The 24,554-nt window shown below is 41.4% G+C and overlaps 1 protein-coding gene across 1 annotated transcript in view; it reads left to right on the top strand.

The window, feature by feature from the left end:
* Window positions 1-2,035: 2,035 nt before the first annotated feature.
* AK9 (adenylate kinase 9) overlaps window positions 2,036-24,554 on the top strand; it is a 46,307-nt gene continuing 23,788 nt past the window's right edge. The window contains exons 1-20 of the mRNA XM_064170023.1: window positions 2,036-2,156; window positions 2,926-2,989; window positions 4,303-4,355; window positions 4,440-4,536; window positions 5,194-5,306; window positions 5,408-5,575; window positions 6,266-6,391; window positions 6,668-6,742; window positions 7,735-7,836; window positions 8,255-8,394; window positions 8,470-8,650; window positions 9,080-9,224; window positions 10,118-10,296; window positions 11,557-11,713; window positions 11,864-11,975; window positions 12,398-12,462; window positions 13,733-13,834; window positions 13,934-14,035; window positions 22,279-22,485; window positions 23,661-23,785. Of these exons, the coding sequence (XP_064026093.1) occupies window positions 2,040-2,156; window positions 2,926-2,989; window positions 4,303-4,355; window positions 4,440-4,536; window positions 5,194-5,306; window positions 5,408-5,575; window positions 6,266-6,391; window positions 6,668-6,742; window positions 7,735-7,836; window positions 8,255-8,394; window positions 8,470-8,650; window positions 9,080-9,224; window positions 10,118-10,296; window positions 11,557-11,713; window positions 11,864-11,975; window positions 12,398-12,462; window positions 13,733-13,834; window positions 13,934-14,035; window positions 22,279-22,485; window positions 23,661-23,785 (2,430 nt within the window). The 5' untranslated portion in view covers window positions 2,036-2,039. The remainder of the gene's footprint in view (window positions 2,157-2,925; window positions 2,990-4,302; window positions 4,356-4,439; window positions 4,537-5,193; window positions 5,307-5,407; window positions 5,576-6,265; window positions 6,392-6,667; window positions 6,743-7,734; window positions 7,837-8,254; window positions 8,395-8,469; window positions 8,651-9,079; window positions 9,225-10,117; window positions 10,297-11,556; window positions 11,714-11,863; window positions 11,976-12,397; window positions 12,463-13,732; window positions 13,835-13,933; window positions 14,036-22,278; window positions 22,486-23,660; window positions 23,786-24,554) is intronic.

Here is a 24,554-nt window from a genome sequence, read left to right as displayed (position 1 = left end):
GACGGTGCCTCCACCACCTCCCTGGGCAGCCCATTCCAATGCCAATCACTCTTTCTGTGAAGAACTTCCTCCTAACATCCAGCCTAGACCTACCCCAGCACAACTTGAGACTGTACAGACAGCGAGTGGTTCCATTGACCATAACAGGGCTCTTCTGTGTCTGAAGTTGACCTGACAGGGCCATGGTCCACTACTGTTGTAAATTGGACTAGTTGAAATCTGAGTTTGGGGCAAAATGCAATGAGGCAGATTTTAAAGTTATGAAATATTTACTAATATACACAAAATAATTTCCCCAAACTCTCCACACAAGTTCTTGGATGCGGTTAGCAGAACTCTTTCACAGAATGTCTGTGCACAATGGAATTTTGAAAGGTTTCAGAAAATGTCTGTGATAGAGTCCGGAGGCTTCATTCGCCGCTTGTGAGGCTGAGTAAAATCCTTTAGCAACTTGAACAAAGAATGGAGACTACTCACTAGTCCTAATGTCCGTGGCCCAAAAACATAGGCAGGAAAATATCCAACAGAAGTCCTGTGGTGAGCTCCACGTGGGCTGCTGGCTGAGGTGGCTTGAGGCGACCGCTGAGGCGGAGGCTGAGGCGACCGCTGAGGCGACCGCTGAGGCGACCGCTGAGGTGACCGCTGAGGTGGAGGCTGAGGCGACCGCTGAGGTGACCACTGAGGCGGAGGCTGAGGCAACTGCTGAGGTGACCGCTGAGGCGGAGGCTGAGGCGACCGCTGAGGCGGCGGCTGAGGCAGCAGCTGAGGCGGCGGGCGGGCGAGTGGCAGATCAATGAGGAATGAACGAGCACCCCAGCCCCTTTTCCCCTGTTCACCCCCATTTATAGGGTAATGGCCGAGGCTAAGGGTCTCATTGACCACACGATCACCCAAGTAGACACAGAAATGGAAGAACCCACAGGCTGTTGTCTTCCATAGAATGGGGGCACATAGGCCTACCCTGGGATAGGGTTGCGGCCCCCATGAAACCCCTCTCAGGCAAAGAAACTAAGTCGCCTGGGTTTCTTTTGTCCTGTTTTCCCGCCTCTGGCTGCAATGCAGAAAGGCAGGTAAATAAGACAGGACATGCTTAAGCCCATTTTACATCCTTTAGGACTATTCACCACAACTACAAAGACCTGAGAGAAGTTAACAGGTGTGTGGTAATTGGAATAGGAAGGAGAAGGCAATGAGAAAACTAAATGCTATTCAGAAAAGAGCAACAAGCACTTTGAGCTCAGGAAGAATTCATTGTCAGCAGCCATATAGCTGCAGCTGGTGGTTGAAGGTGGTTCTGATGCTCTCTTAATTTGCAGAAGCAGTTCATCTACTCTGCCCTGGTGAGACTTCATCTTGAATACTGCATTGAGTTTTGGGCTCCCTAGTTTAAGAGGGACAAGGATCTGCTGGAGAGGGTCCAGCAGAGAGCTACAAGGATGATTAGGGGACTGGAGGGCTGCCTTATGAGAGGCTGAGGGGACTTTTTAGTCTGCAAAAGAGAAGACTGAGAGGAGATTTAATAAATGTTTATAAACGTCTGAGGGCTGGTCAGGAGTAGGGGGACAGGCTCTGCTCACTTGCTCCCTGGGATAGGACAAAGAGCAGAGGGCGTAAGTTACAGCATAAGAGGTTCCACTTCAACATAAGGGGGACCTTCCTTACTGTAAGGGTCCCAGAGCACTGGCACAGGCTCCCCAGAGAGGTTGTGGAGTCTCCTTCTCTGGAGACTTTCAAGGCCTGTCTGGGTGTGTTCCTCTGTGATCTGTGCTAGAATGTGTGACCCTGCTGTGGCAGGGGGCTTGGACTTGATGATCTCCTTGGGTCCCTTCCAACCCCTAATATCCTGTGATCTCCTAGTAATGGGTGCATTGTATATGTTCTCTCAATGCATTGTTTTCTTACAACAGCTTTCATTACAAAGCAGTTCACCTCCTATCACATAATTATTCACTTCCACTTTTAAGTATGTGTCATTTCACACACGTGTAAGCTATTCTATTTTGTAACAAGCTCCTTTTTTCCTCCCAGTCTTGGATAGTATGGCTTCACAAGAGGAAAAACAAGCTCAGTCTTTTGCAGACATCTTTGATGAAGATGAGGCTGAGAAATCCTTTCTGTTGTCCAAGCCCATTTGCATGCTTATACTCGGAAAGCCAGTAAGACATCTGACTGAATTCTTTTCTTCAGACTTTCTGCTAACAATCTGACTTTTCCATTCAAAATGAAGAGAAGAGTCCAATGATAGAAGGGTACATTATGATTTATTTGTGGGGTTTTGGTATTTTTCAGTTGTAAAATATATCTAGGGCAAACAGATCAGAGGAGGTCTTTAAGTGTGCTCTAGAAAGAGGGGCATGATCCTACAGGTGGAAGGAAGATGGTGAGTTGTGCAAAATAAAGGTAGCTGTATTCTCAGAGGCCTCATTACTCTTGATTATATTGGTTCCTTAGTGTTTGTTTAGGTGATAACATGTTTTGTCAGGCTCAACACCAGCTTTGTGGACTAAGAAGTGCAACTTTTAGTCATTGTTTTAGGCAAAGACTGCTATCCTTGTATACCTCGCTCAGAAGCAACTGAACAAGTTTGCCTCAGAATTTGCTTTGAGACTAAAGAGATTGCATTTCAGTCTCTCTTAGGTATCTGTGGACAAATCATAGCTGGATTTTAGATAGAGTTATTCAGAAACAAACTCAGTATAATTCTTTTGAAGATAATTAACTGCAAAGGGAAGTAATAATATATTAGCAATGCTAGGCAGTATGAAATAGAGGAGAATATTAAAAAGAGGGTTTGTGTTTGCCCAGTGCCTAATCCTACTTCTGGTAGCTCTTAATTTGGTTTATCTTGAAAAAATATATTCTTTGTTGTGTAACATGTTTAAAGTTTTTTTCCTTCTGCTTCTACATTTTCCTTTTCACTTTAAGGGCTCTGGAAAGAAGACATTAGCTAGAAAACTGGCAGAAGTATGGAAATGCATTTTTATAGAAGGTAAACCTATACTATATTAGAAACTTTGCACTGGCCTCTTAAGACTCTGTAGTTTAGAATATCCTTGCTGTTGCCTGTAATTCAACATGACATGTTTCTGGTTGCAGTAAAGACTACTGATAAGGACCAAGTAACCATTCTGCTACAAATGAAATTGCTAAAAATGGGCTTTTAATTACAGAGGGGCTTAGAAAATTGCTGGATGGATTCCATTTTTGGTTGGTTTTTTTTTAGTTTTAGAGTAGTTTTCTCCAGGTTGAACATGGCCTTTTGTCCTCTCCTATTATGTTCATCACTTGTAATCATCTTGCTCCAGTGTACTGATATCTGCACTGGACTGTGCTATTTATTTCAAAAGTAATCCAAGATAGTGAATGATTTAGTAGGAAAGGTGTTCACAGTCTTCTTAATTTGTCAGAATGGTTTCTACCCATTTCCAATGAGTAGGTCAGTGCCCATAAATAAAACACAGCCCAGGTACATGTACAGGGCTGGGCTTGCAGTTGTCTGTATTGTTCATTAGTACATTCTGGTTTGGCCCCTGGAAAATCCTGCTTTTGTGAACATCTATTCGTAGTATAGAGCATAGGATGCACAACAGTCTAGTAGAAACAGTCTGGGAACAGCCACTGTGTTTTGGGAAGAAAGATTTTTGCTGCCTTGCATGAGCCATCTGGCTTCAGGACCTTTTCCTGACACAGTTTATTAGTAATATAGACGTGGCCTTAAGGGTCATTCTTGAAAACTTCCATAAAGTGTCTGTTCATTGCAATGATACAGAAGTATGAAAGACTTCCAGGGTCATTCTGCTGTGATGTCCCTACCACAGAGACAGAGGGCAGGACTTTGACTTTGCTGGGTGTCACACCTAGTACTTATTTAATTTTAGTTAGATTATTTAAAGAGCAGGTTTGTAAGAGCTTTTCTGAAGGAAGATGAGTTTGTCTCAACACTTACGTTTCTGTAACTTGCTTTTAAAAATTGGGAAGTGCTTGAGCTCAAATACTTCTAGATTACACAGCAGTAATGCTAATTTTATGTAAATCAGTAGTTAAAATACTCCTACAAGGCTGCTGTTGTGCATTTGTTTGTAGTAACTCTCTGGTTAAACTGCTGAGAAAAAAAAATCTACTCAGACACTACCAGAAGGCAGCAAGTCCTGGTTGGATAAAATGTAGTTATAGCTGTTCAATCAAAATTGGTCTGGTTGCTTGCAGCACATATACATACTCTGTGTATGTATCTGCATGCACAGGTCTTTGTATAAAATGTTTTTTATTAATAATTGTACTCTCTCTGCTGTGCTTCCTCAGCTTCAGAAGTAATTCAACTGAACATTCGTGAAGAAACAGAATATGGGCTTAAGGTAAAGGTCTAACCTTCTAGCAAGTTTTGCCACACTCTTGACAAATACAAATGATATAAAACTCTGCTTTTCATTTTACCTCAGTGCCAAGAATTGCTTTTTAAAGGTCAAAGTGTTTCTGAAGAACTGGTTACAGAAATGATTCTGAAAAGGCTTGAGTCACCAGAAGTTGCTCATTTTGGTAAGTATATTTATAGCCCTGATGGAATGAGCTGGCTACAATTTTGATACACTTTGCATCCATCACTGCACAAATAGAATTTATTTTGTATTAGTGGTAGTTCATTTTCTTGTCCTCCTCAGCTTGTAGAATATTCATAAACTAAGTGCATTTGGGGATTAATTACCAAGATGGCAGATCAGAAAGTGTCTTGCCAGTCCTATGTTTTGTTAGTGGTAGTCAAAAGACAGAGAAATATGGAAGAAATAAGAAAAAAGGAGATAATAGGGAAACAAAAGGTGAGGGGAGAAGCAGCAGAAGAAATGTCAGGCTCTTAGCCACATGTCAGGACTTCAATAAAAGCCTGAGGAGGTGTCTGTGTCTTCGGAGTTCTCATCCTTGAGCCGGTCTAGTGATGAATGCCCAAAAAGTGTATCACAAAGATCCTAGAGTCTGTAAACATGACTGTAAATTTGATAAATAAAGCTGAAATCACTTTTTTGTCTGTTTCATCTGAAATAAGACATAGATGGATGATTTTTGGATGGTGTTATATCTTCTATATGGCTCAAAATTGTGCCACTAAGCAGATGTATTGTTTAAAGGAGATGAGTCTAACTAATCCTATGTTGGGCATAACCTTTCTAAAAGCTATATTTAATAAACTGTATTTGGCAGGTTATGTTCTCAGTGGATTTCCTTCTCTCTCTGAGGAATACATGACAGTTTCCCAGCAAATAGAGAAAATAAAGAATCTAAAATTCAAACCAGATTTCTTGATTAACATTAAGGTAATGTCACCCTACCCCCTAATCAGAACTTCCAGGGAAGGTACAATATTATCCTAGCAGTACAATGGAGATGTGATTTACTTTTAATTGTTCCTTGCCAGTGTTCAGATTATGATTTATGCCAGAGAATATCAGGACAAAGGCAACACCCTGATTCTGGGCAGGTATACCAGAGGAACCAGTGGGATCCCAATGTTATTGTCATGCATAAGAAAGAGAAAGATCAGCAGGAAAATGAAAGTGAAGAAGAAGAGCAGGAAGAAGAGGAGGTAAATATTGCTAATTTCTAAAGAGAGCAAAGTATTTTAATCTACTATAGACAGAGCAGATAAATTCTGATACTCAAAAATAGCTACATACTACATTATTAATAGATTTTGCTTGATTTTAGTATTATACTAAATTATATAATTTAGTATTATTTAGTATTATTTTAGTATTATTCAGTTTCTGTTCTGTTTTAAAGAGATGTGGGATAATACTTAAGTGGTAGGTTTCAATGACTGCCAATAATGGTTATTGCATAGCTTAATCTATGATGGATGTGGCACTTAATGCCATGGTCTAGTTGAATGGACAAGGCTGGGTGCAAGGTTGGACTGGATGATCTTGGAGGTCTCTTCCAACCTGGTTGATTTTATGATTCTGTGAATGCTGTTTAAATGTGGGTTTTTTGTTTTGTTTGTTGTTTGTTTTTTTGTTTTTTTTTAATGAAAGAATTGATTTTGGAATTCAGGTTGAATTGTTCTGGTCTGTACTGGTGGCCAGAGACTTATCAAAGGAAGCTGCAGACAGAGTCTTCTTAATTTGCAGAAACAACACTTTATCAGGATAGAATCACTGGACTCATACTTGTTGCAGTGCTCTGGAAAGCTACCTTGTTTTTTACCTTTACTCCAAGGTAAATATCTTAGTACATTGTTTTTGTAGATTGAAATATTTAACTTTTCATTCTGCAGACTGCAGAAGATCCACTTACGATGTCAGAATTTTTGCATCAGTTAGTGCAGAGGCCAGAAGATATGCTTGAAAATGCAGAGGAGCGAATTGGAGCATACAAGGATATAATGCTTCGTCCTTTAGAAGTAAGTAAAAGCAAAATAATATGATCATGCATTACAAAAGATTACTTTTTTAATATCTTACACAGTTTTGTTGTGGGTTTTTTTGTTTAGTTTGGAATTTATTGTGTGGAAGTGGGCAAAAAGCATACTACAACATGTCCCTAAGCTCTGAAAATCATTGAAATTAATGATGGAAAGGTCTGATTCTAGCCTTTCTGTCTAGCAACAGAGTGACCTTCAATGGCATTATGTTGATAACTATTCTCAGTTGATGAGTATGTCTTTGTTCTCAAACAGGACTGGATGGCTGAACAGGACTCTCAATATCTCATTGAACTGGATGGAAATCAGCAGCCAGATGATCTCTTTATGGTAAGCAAGCTATGCAACAGCTTAGTCAACCTCCGCTAGAAAGTAATTGCTCAGGATTGGGGATTGTTTAACTTATGAAGGTGCTGGCAGAATTTTAAGTTGTGTATAAAAGTCATTTGGAAGGCTTAGGATTCACAGCATAATGAGGATTTACACAGGTTGTGTTTCAGCAGTTTGCACTGCCTATATATACCGAATATGTTTGGTAATGTGCCCAGTGCCCAGGTGGCCAAGAGAGTCAATGGCATCCTGGCCTGTATCAGAAACAGTGTGGCCAGTAGGACAAGGAAGGTTATTCTTCCCCTGTACTCAGCACTGCTCAGGCCACACCTTGAGTGCTGTATCCAGTTCTAGGCTCCTCATTTCAAGAGAGATGTTGAGATACTGGAACGTGTCCAGAGAAGGGCAATGTAACTGATTAGAGTCCTGGAGCACAGCCCTGTGAGGAGGGGCTGAAGGAGCTGGGGGTGTGCAGCCTGCAGGAGGGGAGGCTCAGGGGTGATCTCATTACGGTCTACAACTACCTGAAGGGAGGCTGTAGACAGGTGGGGTTGGGCTCTTCTGCCAGGCAAGCAGCAATAGAACAAGGAGACACAGTCTGAAGTTATGCCAGGGCAGGTCTAGGCTGGATGTTAGGAGGAAGTTGTTGGCAGAGAGAGTGATTGGCATTGGAATGGGCTGCCCAGGGAGGTAGTGGAGTCGCTGTCCCTGGAGGTGTTGAAGCAAAGCCTGGATGGGGCACTTAGTGCCATGGTCTGGTTGATTGGCCAGGGCTGGGTGCTAGGTTGGACTGGATTATCTTGGAGGTCTCTTCTACCCTGGTTCATTTTATGATTCTTTGTTAAAACTCAGCTCAATAACTAGTTTGACTCCAAGCTAATGTTTGTGTAGCCATTATATAAATAACAAGCTACCACTTAAAAAGTACTTCGGGGTCCTTTCAGATCATAGAAGGAGTTTTGGTTGGTACTGAGAGTTACTTTTCTCTTCAGTCAGTGGTAGCTCGACTTCAGTCTCTGGGTCTTCAAAATGCAGCTCCTGTAACTGGACTTCAAAGTGAGCAAGAGGAAAGTCAGCTGAAGGGATTAGGAAGTGTAAGTATGCTTTTCTAAATTGAGATTGACTAATAATTATTACAATATATTTTCTGCTCTAAGCTTATAATATCTATTTCACAGCAACCAGATTGTGAAATAAGGGCATTTTTTGAACCTTTATTTTCCAGAAATACAAATTTAAGATAAATCTGGGACCTAAATCCACTTAAAGAGTATAGGAGTGTGGAAAGTTGGATGATTATAGTAAACTTTTCTGTGTCTTTAGCGTTTTTTTAGCTTCTGAATATATTAAAGCCTACAGGAATTATTTTAAATACCATTTGTATTAAATGAAATCAAATCACTAAATAGTTTTCTTCTTAGGTTTGTTTATTTTCCAACAAAGGCTAAGCACAAGGCATATGTAGCTTCAGACACCAATTCCATCTGCTGTTATTGCTGTTTTAACAAACAGGATGAACTCTTCCGGGTTCTTTCTTCTTACAAACTGATAGCACCCAGATATCGATGGCGCAGGAGCAGGTGGGGGCAAGCATGTCCTGTGGCTCTGAAGGAAGGTGATATTGTAATGGGAGACCCAGACTTGGCTGTCAGGTTAGCAGAGTTTTACACTCTTTATTACTGTTTTATGTGGTGTCTATATCTCTTAGCTTTCTCTTCTGTTTTAAGTTTTCTAGGTAAAATGTATGTCTTATCATCTCCAGAGGCGCTGAAAACCTTTACCTCGAATCCACGACCTTACCTGTTACCTCCAATGCCACTTCCTCCATGTAAAGTAATGGTGTTTGGTCCTCCACTCTCTGGAAGAACAACTATTTGCAACCTAATTGCAGAAAAATACAAAGGAAAGGTAAGTTTATAAGGGTCTTCTGTAACAAGGGTATCAGCTGAGGCTTGGGAATCAGTTAAGCACATTCTTACTCCTGTTGTGTGATTAACATATACATTGCAAACATATGGATTGCACAGGAAGTAGAATAATTCAGTTGAATTGATTTATAGAAAAGTAGCTAAATGCTTCTTTGCCCTCCATTCAAGACAAATATTTGTCAGTTGTTTGTCTTAGTATAAGAATTTCTGTCTTAGAATGATTACACTTAATTATCTCAGATAGAGGAGCAGAAGTGCAAATTACTTCTTTTCCCCAAAAAATTACTCTCTGCACTTGAATTATATGTTAATTTGAAGAGCTTTTCTGAATTAATGTGTAGAAGTTGGATCAGATGCAGTTTTTTTGTCTTCTGTGATGCTTTTTTTTTTTTTCAAATCACTTCACTAGGTTCTTGATGTGGCCAAACTCATTCAACCCCTTGTGGAAGAATCAAGAGAAGAAAAGATTGAGGAAGTGCGAAAGGATGCACTAGAGAAGGCTATTACAGCAGTGAAAGATAGGTTGGAATTGGAAAAACAGGCAACAGAATCAGGTGAATAATGTGTTCCATGGTCTTTGAAACTAATATTATTTGCTTTGCATTATTTAACTGAAGCAATTGCTTTCACATTGACTTATGAAATGTCACTGAGGTTGTTACAGTTTTTGTGCATTAAATGTGTTACGGTTGTTGTGCATTAAATGTGAACTGAAAGGAGGTAGCTGAGTAGAATTCAGTAAATTCTCTGAAGCAGAGGGCCACAAGTATTTAAGAAAGTTTTCTGAATTCTTTTTGAAAGAAGAAATTGGTTCTGACTGAAACAAGCTGGAAGCTTTCCATTCGAATGACCTTTTAACAAGTTAAATGTCTGCAAAATTGATAGTTTTATTAAGAAAGCAGCTTGCCTCCTAGGCTGATATGAACCCACAATCTACAGATTTTCCACTTTGAAGCAGCATTCCAAGATGCTGGCTCAGGTGGCACATTCATAAGACTCTCTAGCTGTGGTCATTTTTAGGTTTCTCAAGCTGCCCAAGTTTTTGCAGCTTGAATTCAGGAAGTGTTTTGAAAAGATGAAAATAATATGTTCTTTAAATCTTGTCAGCAAAATTTGGGTTTCCTTTGTACAGGAAGTTTAGTGAGGTGGGTTTGTTTTTTTTTTACTAAATGATTTCTTTTAAAAAGGAAAATCTTCCACTGAATTGGAATTGCCTTTTCCATTTATCTCTAGTTTTGGTTCAAATGGAACTATTTTGCTCTTACTAAACTAAGCAAGGACTTATCTTTATGGAATACTCTCTAGAACTGCAATCAGAAGATTGAATTCTTTCTCAGCATGATTGTATAATACTGGTTTAAATGACTGATGCAATGTGGCTGGATTTAATTGGTCTCCTGACCAGAGGAAATTATTGTTTCAGAATTTTGTGTATCTATATTGTTAGGCATGTCAGAGATAACTGCTAACCGCCCAGAAGTTCAGTTGGCAGTAGAAGAAGCCCTAACTGCTGACCACCCAGAAATTCAAGCAATGGTCGAGGAAGCCATAAGAAGTGCATCAGTCTCTGAGGTTACACTGTCACCTGAAAGATATGCTGAAGTACTGGAGAGAGCTCTTGCAGAGGTAAAACTAGAAGTGTTCTATAGCAAAGCACTGCTTATTCCTAAACCTGTAATAGTTTTTACATCATTGATATATGTTCTTGATTTCTCTGTTTAAAAGGGACTTTATACAAGGGCTGGTAGTGATAGGAGGGAGAGAATGGATTGAAGCTTGAGGAGGGCAGATTTAGACTGGATACTTTAGAGTGAAGGTGGTGAGACACTGGCACAGGTTGCCCAGGGAGGTTGTGGATGCTTCCTCCGTGGAGGTGTTCAAAGGCAGGTTGGATGAGGCCTTGAGCAACCTGGGCTAGTGGAAGATACCTCTGCCTATGGCAGGTAGGTTGGAACTAGATGATTTTCAAAGTCACTTCCAACTCAAACCATTCCATGAATCTTTGAAAGATAGATTTAGTTTATATCCTGTGCTCTGAAAGCTTACATAAGATTGAGGAGAGACTGAGCAAGGTTATGAAAGTCAGATCTGTTGAGGGCTAACGTATACATAGAGAAATTATTTCTGCTGTGCAGAATACCTGGGCTACAAGTTGTGAAAGGCTAGGAGAATTATCTGAGGGAAGTATCACTGTAGACATGCCCTGTTCTTAATACTCTTAGTCACCGTTAAACACCAGATTTAGTCACTGCATTGATCATAGAATCGTAGAATCAACCAGGTTGAAAGAGACCTCCAACATCATCCAGTCCAACCTAGCACCCAGCCCTAGCCAATCAACCAGACTATGGCACTAAGTGCCCCAGACAGGCTTTTCTTGAACACCTCCAGGGACAGTGACTCCACCACCTCCCTGGGCAGCCCATTCCAATGCCAATCACTCTCTCTGCCAACAACTTCCTTCTAACATCCAGCCTAGACCTGCCCTGGCACATCTTGAGGCTGTCTCCTTCTTCTGTTGCTGCTTGCCTGGCAGAAGAGACCAACCCCCACCTGTTTACAACCTCAGACTTTTGAAAAGAATTTGATAGGAAGTTTTATCCAAGAATCTTGAATTGGTTTTGATGTGTTCACTATTGAAACTGGGATCTAAATTCTTTCAAGGCAACCTGAAAAAATTCCCAGCACATTAATCTCTTTTTGTTAAATGTGGTTTTATTCCATTCAGATGTATGAAATTCTAAGTGTTTTGCCTTTATTGACCTGAAATTACAGTAGAGAGAAATCATAACATTTAGAAAATCATTTTCCATTGTGCAATCTTTTTGAACAGCTCACAAACTACCTTAGTCTTTTTCTGTTACTGAACCTGACATTTTGTAACAGCTTATGAAGAAGAACAAAGACAGGTTTCCTGGTGCTCCAGAAAAAGGAGGATGGGTAGTTGATAACTACCCTCTGTCAGCAGATCACTGGTCAGCTTTGTTAGAAAAAGGACTTCTACCTGACACTGTTGTCTGTCTGAAGAATACAGAAAGAGATGGTTAGTAAATGCAACTTCATCTCCTCTTTTTCTATGTTTCTATAGAGCACACTTCTAAGAAAACTTATCTGTCATCTATTAAATGGTTTTCCTAACACAACTTTAGTTTTATATAGATACATTAACTACTGTTGTGTGATTGTACTGCAGGAGCCTGTATTCTGGCCAGAACATACTCAGCAAACAGGGATGAAATGAATGCTAAGATTTTGAAAAGGTTAACAGATGAAGCATTAAAAAAGAAGCAAGAAGAAGAAATAAGGTAAAATATTCCAAATATCTGAATGTATACAATGAACACAAGAAGATTCTAGCCTTACTTGGAGTTAATTTTATCAGAAATGTACTAAATATAACAAATGTACTAAACCAGTACACAAAGTCTAGTTGTGATGTGTAGGAAACAATCCAATATGTGTTACCTTGGAGGATCTCATTTAGATCAGTAACTATGGTGGCAGAAGGCTCTCTTGTTAAATGGATTTTCAGTGGCCTTTCATTAGTTCAGCTTTTTGATGCAGTGAGTCAATTACATTTTAGATGAATGCTTGATTTTTATTTTGTACAAGCCAAATTGTATTTTGATTCCCAGCAGTGTATTTCCACATCTGGACTTTAATATACCTGCAGCTTGCTTCAGCAGTGTTTATATAAGACTTAAGATGAATTATCTTTTACTTACAGAAAAGAAATGCAAGAAACACAGACATCAGAGGAAAATCAGTCTCTAGAGGCTTCTGAGGAGAAAGGTGAAAGTATTTATCATTTGCCTTCTATTTTCTCTAATTATGTGTTCCAAATCATTTAGCAATTCGGGTTTTACCCATATTTTATGGGTTTGATTTCCTTTTTGCATTCAGCATCTGGAAAAATGACTTTATAGCTTAGCTTCCTTCACTGGTTCAGACACTCATTTCTATGTGTCATTCTTAATGGATCTTACAGAAAAGAGAAGTGTATTCAATCTCCCAGCACAGTTACAGTTTTCAATAAAGGAAGGACAGGACTCTCTATCTCCTCTAGTAACTTTTCTAAGTGGATTATTACCTGGATTGAAACTTTGTACACATTAAAAGTCTGTTAAGGCATTGGTGTAACTTAGCCAATAGCTAATGAGAAAATTGCAAAGCTGTCTGAAGCAATTAAAGGGCAATGGAAATGATTTCAGGATTGACTCTTAACAGGCATTAAGAATTGCTGAATCTGGCAGCAACAAACATTATTGAGCTGCTGAGTCCAGTAGCTCAGTAGTAGTGAGACTGCTGCAGCACCATGTCCCCAGGATCATGCAGTAATGGGTCTTAGTTCCCATTTTCCCTTTCATCCTCTTACTCTATTATCCATGTGTGTTCCTTCCCAATTCTCTTTGATCCCTTCTCCATGATTTTAGTCCTTCTGAGAAGTGCTTCATGATGTTATTAAGTCTCACAATCCCAAACTGCTTTTCCTGGCATCCCCTAATGAATCTCCTACCCTGTAGGTAGTAATCCCTAAAGGAAAGCCTCTCTGGTTGATTCATCTCAGTAGATCTTAACCTCAGACAATGCCTTCATCATCTCCTAGTGACCCTGAGGGGAGTTAAGTCAAGGCCATGTTTGTTCTGATTAGATTATTTGGGTTCCCCCTGTTGTTGTTCCTCCCTTCCTATGAAAAGCCAAGTAGTTTTCAGGTTCTCTCAAAGCTCTTATCACTGATTTAATGTACTGCCTGTCCATCTGGCTTCTTTGGCAGTATCCAGCACTGCTCTTGTAAGTGAAATATCTCGATTGTTTAGAGAGTGTAAAAATTCAGATATGCTTAGCTTCTGTGCCACACTTGTTTCCACTGAAGCCTTTGAAGGATGTGCAATGTTGACAGCCTTAACAAAGTGTCATCCCCTTCGCACAGATTTTTCTGCATGTCCTTTTCCTCCGGTTACATTATAGACGCTTGATTTATGTATCAGAGAGCATTGCAATTTGTTCTACTTGTCTGTGTTCCTGTACGTATCAAAAGCAAATAAAGTACTTTTGCCAACAGACTTTGAAGACAAGGAGGAGCAACTCCCACCTGAAACTGACCAAATGCCCCAGAAGCAGCCTGGTGACCTAGTAGGTTATGAAGAAGAATCCAAACCTACAGGTAGGCCTTGCAGCACACAATCTCTTACTTGCCAGTATCAAGAATTGTATGTTAAAATGTGCTTGTTAAAAGTATTAATGATTGTACTTGTACCAGCAGAATCTGAGGGCAATGATGAGCAACTTCCCCCTGAAAATGAACAAGTGCCCCAGAAGCAGCCCAGTGACCCAGCAGGTTATGAAGAAGAGTCCAAACCTACAGGTAGGCTTTGCAGCACATAAAATCTCTCTTACTTTCTAGTGTCAAGAATTGTGTGCCTTCCTTTCCTGCAAAGTTTGAAAACTGAATGTAAATATCATCCCTTAACTTTTTTTTCCTCTAAAGGTAGGTTCAAGTTACCTCAACACTTCTCAATGCAATTAAAAGCAGGTTGGTATTTCCTACTAAAAATAATGCAGCAGGTTTGTGCACTCTCAAAAAAAGTTCTAACTTTGAATGCAAATGATCAAAAGATGTCCTGTATTTTCCTTCATCATCCATTGTCCTGCTGATGGCTTGGTAGAATTCACATGGATTCATGTTTTCTTCTCTTTAGTGTAAGTTCCTGCAGCATGAGGAACTTCAGAGAATCATGAGCTAATGAATATAATATTTGAAATCCTGCAGTAGCCTTCTCTCAAAAAAAAAGCTTTTAAGGCAACTCATCCTTAATGGGACAGCCTGGGTTTTGAAGAATGTATAGTTTAGCTTTTATAGAATCATAGAATGGGTTAGGTTGGAAGGGACCTCAAAGCTCATTCAGTTCCAACCCCCTGCCATAGGCAGGGACACGTCTTGCTAGAACAGGTCATTCAAGGCCTCATCCAACCTGGCCTTGAAACACCTCCAGGGAGGGAGCAGCCACAACCTCCCTGGGCAACCTGTGCCAGTGTCTCACCACCCTCACTGCAAAGAACCCTTTCTAACAATTAGTTTAAATCTCCCCTCTGCCAGTTTAAACCCATTATTCCTCATGCTCTCATTACAAGGCCTTGTAAATAGTCCCTCCCCAGCCCTTCTGTAGGCTCCCTTCAGATACTGGAAGGCTACTACCAGGTAGTATCTACTAGATACTAGAAGGTAGTATCTATTAGAATTTTTAGCATATGTCAAAGCCTAAAAGAGAAGAAAATCCAACATAAAGCATTGTGTTTTAAACAGCAAGTTGTTAAACGGAGACATTTTTATGCATTAGAGTCACCTAATGTGTGAACCAAACTGCTTTTTTTACCCCAAACACCATAAATCTATACACATGTAAATCTGTCTGAGTAAATTCACTGCAATATGCTGAAAATTAGTTGGCAGCATATGTTTATAAGTGATGAAAAGTCTATATTAAAAAACAACCCTCCATGGTCTGTTTCAAACTGACAAATGAAAATCTGTTCATAATGAAAAGGTGACAGTTCCATTCCTTGGAACTGACATCTGTTCCCCTCTATTTTTTGTCTTTCTGTTTATTTTGCTAGCTAAACTAATGAAGAAGGCATGCTGGCTTCTGGTTTCTCAGTCCTAGCTTTGGAGGGGCTTAGAGAGTGTAGGAAAGAAGGCTTTTTTCAGCTTTTCAGTTGCTGAATATGGACTGAGTTGCTGAATATGGACATAGCTAATACTAGCAGAACACGAGAAAAAAAGACATTAAAGCCTTTCCTTCCCCAGCAACTCATTTGGAGAACATGGGGGCAGAAAGCCTTTGGAGGATTGTTTGTCTCTATGGTAACTGTGCTTAGCAAAAGCAAAGACATACAGCAAAAGAATATGAGAGACTGCCACAGAGGCATTCCCTGTGAAAACTCCAGATTCACGGCTGGTGAGGATTGTCACCTCTGTGAGCAGCACTGTTAGGTAGGCCACTACCTCCTCTGAAGGAAACTTCTTTGCATTTTTAGATTATTTTTTAATCCATTACTGCCTTTTCAAGTATTTTTAGTGACTACATTGCTTTTTTCTTCAATAACATCTTCGCTCTAGAGATCATCTCTGCAAGCAGAGTCATTATAACTTAGATCTAGTGGCAAAGTTAGAAGTCAAGTCTTAAAAAAATCAGTATTTTTGATCCCTGAGACTCAGTCTGAAACTGACAGGGAGGCAACTTTTTTCTGTCATGATAAGGTTCAACTACCCAAACCAAACAATCCTTAGGTTGTCCAATTTTGGAGTTGTCCCTTTTCCATAGAAATACAATCTTTTTTCTTTGTTACTTTTCCAGGGGAAAGTATCTCCACTTTGCTTAGCCCTGTGTAATCTGTTTAAAAATCTATAAAAAATTGCTGCTGGATACATTTCCTTAAGCAGGAAAACTCTGATAGAGGTAATTTGGTGGAGTTAATGCTTAGAGTGGAAGCTGGAGCACTGTCTGGTTCATCATTTAGAATACTGTGTCCAGGTTTGGGCTTCCCAATTCAAGAGAGACAGGGATCTGCAGGAGAGAGTCTGACAGAGAGCTACAAGGATGATTGCAGGACTTCAACATCTCTCCTACGACCTGGGGCTGTTAAGTCTTGAGAAAAGAAGGCTGATCAGAGTCTAAATACCTGAGGAGTGGGTGTCAAGAAAGGTGTCAGGCTCTTTTCGGTGGTGCACACTGATAAGACATGGAACAATGGGTAAAAGGAAGCTCCACCTCAACATAAAATCAGAATGGTCTGGGCCAGAAGGGACCTCTAGAGATCATCTAGTCCAGTCCCCCTGCACTCATCAGGGACATGCCCACTAGGCCAGGTCACCCAGGACCCCATCAAGCCTCACCATGAGTGCCTCCAGGGAAGGGACCTCAACCACTTCCCTGGACTACCTGTTCCAGTGCTCCACCACCCTCACTGTAAAGAACCTGTGCTCAAATTAAGAAGTTGTCCCTAATAGGAGGCACGTCTTCATGTGAGGGTGCTGGAGCCCTGGAACAGGCTGCCTGGATTGTGGAGTCTCCTCTGGACAGTCAAAACCCACCTGGATGTGTTCCTGTGTGACCTGCCCTAGGTGATCCTGCTTTGGCAGAAAGTTGAACTTAATGATCTCTGGAGGTCCCTTCCAGCCCCTAAAATTTGCTAATGTAGTAAGGCCTGTCAGGAGAGGTGTAATAAATCGTGGGGAAGCTCACTATTGAGTGGATTTGTTACCATGTTCAGTATTCTGTCTCAGATGATGTCAAATGTTCATTTAAATCCATTATTCTACCTCTCTATTTCCAAACTTCCATGACCTACTCAGAATGGAGAGGTTTTTAAAGGGCAGGACTATAACAGATGATCCAAACAGCACACATCCCCACCTTCCATACTTGATTGCTATGAACAGAGCTGTGGTTCACAAGGCAGCACATGTGATTGCTACAATGTGAATGTGCCAGGGCTGACACGTGCAAAAAAGCAGTTAGTGTATCCTAGCTATTAATGTATCCTTAGCTTACTTCAAATCAGTGTTCCTAATGGAATCATCATTACATAATGCATTAGAGTTGCCCAAATTTAAGCAGGTTTTACTTGGCTACATCTCTGTCTGATTTGGAACACATCACTGCTGAACGCAACATAATTAATTGTGCCATTTACACAACATCTTTTTAATCTACATAAAAAGGAAAGTATTTTTATGTTCCTATTCAGAGGCATGGCAAGAGACAAAGATGTCATTGCAGGGGCTAATTAATGGCATGCCATATGTAGAATGAAAATGCAAATGTTCATAAACATTCTCAAGCAAAACCTGGATTCCAATTCAAGATCACATTATTAGAAACCTACATGGTGTTTCTGCTTAATGATATGCCCTTTTGCATTCCTGTTTGATGTATAGACTAAAAATCATTCAAACAGAGGGAAATTTGGCCACTGATGTCAGTCTAATATCTGTGCTGTTCAAAGAGAAGAGATTCATTAAGTATTCCTCGCTATAAAAGAACAGAGAAATACTTGCCAAAATCCTTATTTGTTAAGCTATTATTTAAAAGTGACTCAGTTAATAAAATACAGTTTTGCAGCTCATCTTGAGGACAGCATGTCAGGACATGGTGAATGCCAACTCTTCCCTGAGGAATAGGGAGCTGGGGCACAGTGTGGCAGCATGGCCATTAGGACAGAGCCCTGCAGACAGAGCTGATTCCATCACCCCAGCTAGGAGCAGGGCAGCTCTGGCCCTAGGCACTGGGTGACTCCCTGGGGTCAGGGATGAACTGAGGCTTGGGTGAGATGTCCCATGGGTATAGAATCATAGAATGATTTAGGTTGAAGGGGACATAAAAGATCATCCAGTTCCAACCTCTCTGCTGTAGGCAGGCACACCTCCCACTAGAACAGGTCACTCAAGGCCTCATCCAACCTGGCCTTGAACACCTCCAGGGAGGTTGTGGACCACAGAATCACCGAATGTGGTGATCTTCACCAAGTCCAACCTAGAACCCTGCTCTACAAGATCCACCTTAAACTGTGTCCCTAAGTGCCACATCCAAGCAACTCTTAAACACATCCAGTGTGGGTGACTACGCCACCTCCCTGGGCAGCTTATTCCTGTCTCTGACCACTGTGTCTGTGAAAAACTTTTTTCTAATGTCCAATCCAAACCTCTCCAGTCTCAGCTTGAGGCCATTCCCCTTGGTCTATTTCAAATGACCTGTGAGACAAGCCCAGCAGCAGCCTCTCCACAATGTCCCTTTAGGTTGCTGTAGACAGCAATGAGGTCTCCCTTCAGCCTCCTCTTCCTCAAACTAATCATCCCCAACTCCCTTACTTCCTTCTCATCAGATTTATTCTCTATGCCCTTCACCAGCTTTGTTGCCCTCCTCTGGACCTGCTCCAGCACCTCCACGTCTCTCTTGTATTGCAGTGCCCAAAACTGAACACAGTACTTGAGATGTGGCCTCACCAAAGCCGAGTCCAAGAGGACAATCACCTCCCTGCTCATGCTGGCTACAACATTATTAATCCAAGCCAGGGTGCCATTGGCCTTCTTGCCCCCCTGGGCACACTCCTGGCTCATATTCAGCTGCCTGCCTATTACAAGCCCCAGATCCTGTTCTGTGAAGTGGCACATGGTTTAGTTAGTGGCACATTTAACAAGTTAGGCAGCACCTCTACTCTGACCATTGTATTTAGTCCTGTTTCCTGATGAATCTTACTGGTACCCAGTCACTGAGATCTTGCTACTTAGTAACAACACATTTTGATCTGGCTTAATTTGGGGAAAATGGCATTTATGAATTTCTTTGACAATCCACAAGAGAATATTGAGAGACATTTAGCTCTGAGAGGAAGGAAACTGTTAACAGGGCAGTCTGACTCTTCATGAGGCAGAAAAACAGTTTGGATTTTTCAGGTTGGGGCAAGCTGAAATGTTACAGTGCTGCAGTTTCATATAGTGAGCATTGGCCTGCTTAATGCCAAGGAGTAGCCATAAAACTCTGGGTTTTAAATGGTTTTAGGAGTTGTATTTTATATACAAAAAAGACATTGCATAAGGCCTTCATTTTTAGTAATCTTTTTATCTGTAGGAAGTTATGTAAGGAAAAGTAGTAGTAATGGGCCTCTTTTTTTTGGTCAAAATCAGTAAAGTGCATTGGAATAGACTGAACCTGTTGTTGCTTGTGTCAAAATCTGTTCCTGCCTTTTCACTCAAAACAAGATAGAAACAAAAAGAGGAAAGGAAAATTATAGCCAAGTAGAAAATTACTGCACCCACATTTCAAGCTCTTTCTTGCAGCTTCCTTTCTGGCAAGAGACAAGCAGCATGCGTGCACCGTGTGAGGCCCAGCAGGCTTACAGCAGTAGCAGACCATTTCAGTCAGTGCTTTTCTGTCTGTTAGGTGAAGGCACTGATAGCAGACTTAATTAAAACATCACATAAAAGAAAAAATGATAAGAAAAAGAAGAGAATCAGGGTTGAAAATTAAATGAGTTCAGGAAATAAGACCAGCAGCAGAAATATTACACTGCTGCTGCCTGGAGATGTTTGTGGTTTATTAAGGACAAGGTGGTGATGGCACCATCAAGGCACGTCAGTGTCATCTTCTAGCTGAGCTACAAGGTTGTCTCAGGTCTTTCAGAGCCTTACAGTGTCCAAATGGATACTAATTGCAGCCCTAGGAACAAATTGCTATCTTTCTCCTTTGCTGTTGACGTGTCAAACTCGCACAGATTCAATATCTACATTCAAGCCTCAAAGCTGACAGCCCTCAGGCTTTTCCAGCAAAATGCATGGCAGTGGCAGCAGCTACCCTTGCTTTTCTTGCTCACCCAACTTGACAGTCTGGTATGGTTTTGTCATGTTTGCCACGACTAGTACTTAGGAATTTCTTCTTCGTATTGATGGATTCTTTCAGTCTCTACCTCTTGTTTAATTTTCATGAGGCAGTGTTAGGACACAGGCTTGGGGATTTCTCTGATCTTAAACAATTGATACTGCAAATGTGTGCACAATGCATCTGAAGACATTAAGGTCTTTTATTTCCCTTACTCATTAAACAAGTTACTGCATGAAGGCATGGCTGCATTAGAGGCAGCATTTTTTGGGTTTCTCAGTTGTGAATATCCACAGAGGGAGTCCATGATATAGTATTCTTTAAATTAATTGATACATGTAGTAGTGTTGTAGTTGGTGGTGGTGGTGTTAGCTCTGAAAAAGCAGGAGATAGTCCCTTAATTTCTGTACATTTGTAACACTGCACAATTGGAAAGATGCATTACAGGCTAGAGGATGTTAGGGGTTGGAAGGCACCCAAGGAGATCATCAAGTCCAACCCCCCCTGCCAGAGCAGGACAATGCTATCTAACACAGATCACAGAGGAACACATCCAGACAGGCCTAGAAAGTCTCCAGAGAAGGAGACACCACAATCTCCCTGGGGAGCCTGTGCCAGTGCTCTGTGACCCTTACAGTCAAGAATTTCCTCCATGTGTTGAGGCAGAACCTCTTTTGCTGCAACTTGCACCCATTGCACCTTGTCCTAACCCTTAGGAGGCCTCATTTAGTGGTTAAATCACACAAACAAGGCTTGAAGGTCAGAAGAAACTAATCCCTGTTTCAATTCTGTTGCAGATGTGGTTGTGAAATGGTAGCATTCCAGTTCTCTAAACAAAGAGATCTCAGTTTCAGGCTATTTTAACACCCACAGTTTCTATTTTGTGTAACTGGTCAAAAGCATGTTCAGCAGCTCTACGATGATTAGATGTTAAGTGCCCAGGAATCAAGGCATTCCCTTTACAGGTCACTCTGTTTCGTGCCCTCTTTCCTTTCTCCCCCTAAATCTTCTATTTCATCTGCAATTTTACCACATTATCTTAAGAAATGTTTATCTTTGAGTAAATGAAGGTTTAATTCATTATAGTTACCTTGATTACGTTGAGATCTTGTGTTGAAGAAGAAAAACAGCTATTGGTATGCATTGTATTTCTATTCAGATAAAGAGAACATTCCTCCACTTGAAAAAGTACAGGTATCTGACATACAGCCTGAGCACTCTACAACAGCTTTAGTAACTGAACCTGAACTAGGTCAAAACATGAAGCTGCTTCTTTGCAGTGTATGCTAATTTTTCTGCTCTCTATTTTTTCCTATCAGATCCTACTAGATTGGGCCAGTCCTAGGTACAGATCCAGGTTGGGTGCAGAGAGGCTTGAGGGTTACTCTGAAGAAAGACATTTGGGGGTATTGGTTGATGCAAAGCTCCTCAGGAGCCAGCAGTGCTGTGTGCTGGGCTGCATCCAGAGGAGTGTGGGCAGCAGGGCAGGAGAGGATATTCTGCTCCTTCACTCAGCTCTGCTGAGACCTCACCTTGAATACTGCTTCCAGTTTTGGCATTCCCATCATAAGAAGGACACAGAGATGCTGGAGCAAGTCCAGAGGAGGATCGCTTGAGAGGATCATTGCATCCTGGCCTGTATCAGGAACAGTGTGGTCAGTAGGTCAAGGGAGGTTATTCTTCCCTTGTACTTAACACTGGTCAAACCACACCTTGTGTCCTGTGTCCAGTTCTGGGCTCCTCAATTCAGGAGAGATGTTCAGGTACTGGAACGTGTCCAGAGAAGGGCAACAAAGCTGGTGAGGGGCCTGGAGCACAGCCCTGTGAGGAGAGGCTGAGAGAGCTGGGGGTGTGCAGCCTGCAGAAGAGAAGGCTCAGGGCAGAGCTCATTGCTCTCTACAACTACCTGAAGGGAGGCTGTAGCCAGGTGGGGTTGGTCTCTTCTGCCAGGCAACCAGTCACAGTCCCAAGTTGTGCCAGAGGAGGTCTAGGCTGGATGTTAGGAGCAAGTTCTTCCCAGAGAGGGTGATGGGCATTGGAATGGGCTGCCCAGGGAGGTGGTGGAGTTACCATCCCTGGAGGTGTTCAAGAAAAGATTTGGATAAGGCACTTAGTGCCATGGTCTGGTTGATTGGACAGGACTGGGAGCTAGGTTGGACAGGATGATCTTGGAAGTCTCTTCCAACCTTGGTTGATTCTATGATTGCCTTTGATGTACTGTTTGATTTTTCAGAACTTGTGCTCCCTGGGTTTGCAGAAGATGATTTTCCAAATCTACCAGAAATGGAAACAATTAAAAGGAAGCTTGACCTTTTCATGCAGGACTGGCAAACAGTGGAGTCAGAAATCAAGCAGTCTCCTCTAATTCAAGTTGTTGTTTTAGAGATTGTTGAGCAAACTCCAGAAAGTCTGCTTAATCAAATTGTGCTGGTTATGGAAAGTAAGTCATACTGGTTGTGATTTGCACTTAAAGTTTGAAGAGCTTGTGTGATGAATACACTGGGTGGGGAGTAGGTTATGCTCAGTTCTTTATCATTCACCTGAAGTGGAAACAGGACATGCTGTGTTCTGTGGGTGACATGAAAGGCACACTAGCAGCCTTTAAAGCACAGGAAGAGTGGGGAATATATAGATTTGACAAATATGTACATATGGTTATACAAATATTACACTTAATTTGCTCAACATTCTGACAGTGCTTTTCCTCAGTTGGTTGTTTGAATCATAGAATCAGTCAGGGCTGGAAGGGACCACAAGGATCATCTAGTTCCAACCCCCTGTCATGGGCAGGGACACCCTACCCTAGAGCAGGCTGGCCAGAGCCTCATCCAGACTGGCTTTAAGCACCTCCATGGATGGGTCCTCAGCCACCTCCCTGGGCAACCCATTCCAAGCTGTCACCACTCTCATGGTGAACTTCCTCCTCACATCCAGTCTCACCTACCCACCTCCAGCTTTGCTCCATTCCCCCCAGTCCTGTCACTACCTGATATCCTGTTCCGTCTGTTCATGTCAGGATACTGGTTTGACAAATGGAGAGCTAACAAAGGGTCATTAACAGACAACAGGGAAGTGGTGGAAGCCCATCCCAGGAGGTCTTTAAGGCCAGGCTGGAAGGGGATCTGAGCAATCTGATCTAAGGTATCCCTGCCCATGGCAGGGGGGCTGGAAGTAGATGATCCTTGAGGTCCCTTCCAGCTTTGACAATTCTGTGATTCTATGCTAATATCCATTGAAGTCCACAAGACTGTCAGGGGCTGTAATAATCTAACCTGCCCACCTGCAGGGGTTGTCCTTCAAACCTGTATTTTTAAGATATTGATAATGTTTTGGCAAAATACCTTTCTTCATTCGTGTGCTCAAGTCTCTAAGAACCACTGAATAAATTACATTAATACATTGTTTCTTACTATTAGGAGAATTTCATTGTTCTATTAACCAAACCACCTTTTGTACTAGCTTTATAACCACATAAAATTTGTCAGATTTTTCTTCCCTGTAAAAACCTTTTGCAAACAGTAATGGTACTACCTCTGTGTGCTTATATAACACATTTTTACTACAAGTTCCCATTGAAAACACCAATTCACTTCAACCAAATAATAACCTTTTCAGAACCTTTTAAATACCATGGTTGGGAATTGTCTGCTGAAGACTTAGAGGAGGAAGAAGAAGACCTGACTGCTGAAGGGGAAGATGAAGAAGTTGAAGAAGAAGAAAGTGAAGATGAAGAAGTAGAAGTAAGTGTTCTGGCTTTGTTTATTCATGCTTTTATTGTAATTAACTTATTTTCACTTTCAACATAACTCCAGAGAAGTCAGAGTTTGCACCTGATTTCTTATGGTTCACTTTTAGCCTCCTTAGGAAAAATCAGCAGCAGTGCATGCTCCAGTACACCTCATTGTATCCCTATGTTTGGCTGATAGCAGTTTTACTCCATTGAGAAGCATAAATACCCCATGCTAATAGAGAGAATGAATGTGCCTAGTTCTGCCAGATGGCAAAGAGGGGGTTTGTTAAAGAAACAAATGTGAACTTTGATTTCTGTCAACAGTGATTCTGTGAGGCAGTGTATAAACAGCAGAAGATGCAGAGGCTTGATGTGCAATCTCTGTTTCATCTCAGCTATTGATGCTTTTCAGATACCTACTTTAATTCATTTAAAGCTCCAGCTTTGCTTTGCTTTTCTTTTCATCCTATATTTGAAGGTTCCCATCCCCAACTTTAGCAGTACAGAGTATCCATATAGTCTAATGCAGCACTACTGAATTAGAATCATAGAATGGTTTAGGTTGGAAGGGACCTCAAAGCCCGTCCAGTTCCAACCCCCTGCCATAGGCAGGGACACCTCCCACTGGAACAGATCACTGAAGGCCTCATCCAACCTGGCCTTGAACACCTCCAGGGAGGTCGTGAAGCACAGAATCACACAATGTGGTCTTTGATCACATTGGGTGATTCTGTGCTCCACGACCTCCCTGGGCAACCTCTGCCAGTGTCTCACCACCC

This window comes from Pogoniulus pusillus, chromosome 33, assembly GCF_015220805.1.
Source record: "Pogoniulus pusillus isolate bPogPus1 chromosome 33, bPogPus1.pri, whole genome shotgun sequence".
NCBI lineage: Eukaryota > Metazoa > Chordata > Aves > Piciformes > Lybiidae > Pogoniulus > Pogoniulus pusillus.
Note: the sequence above shows the minus strand (reverse complement) of the source record. Positions and strands in the feature narration are given on the sequence as shown.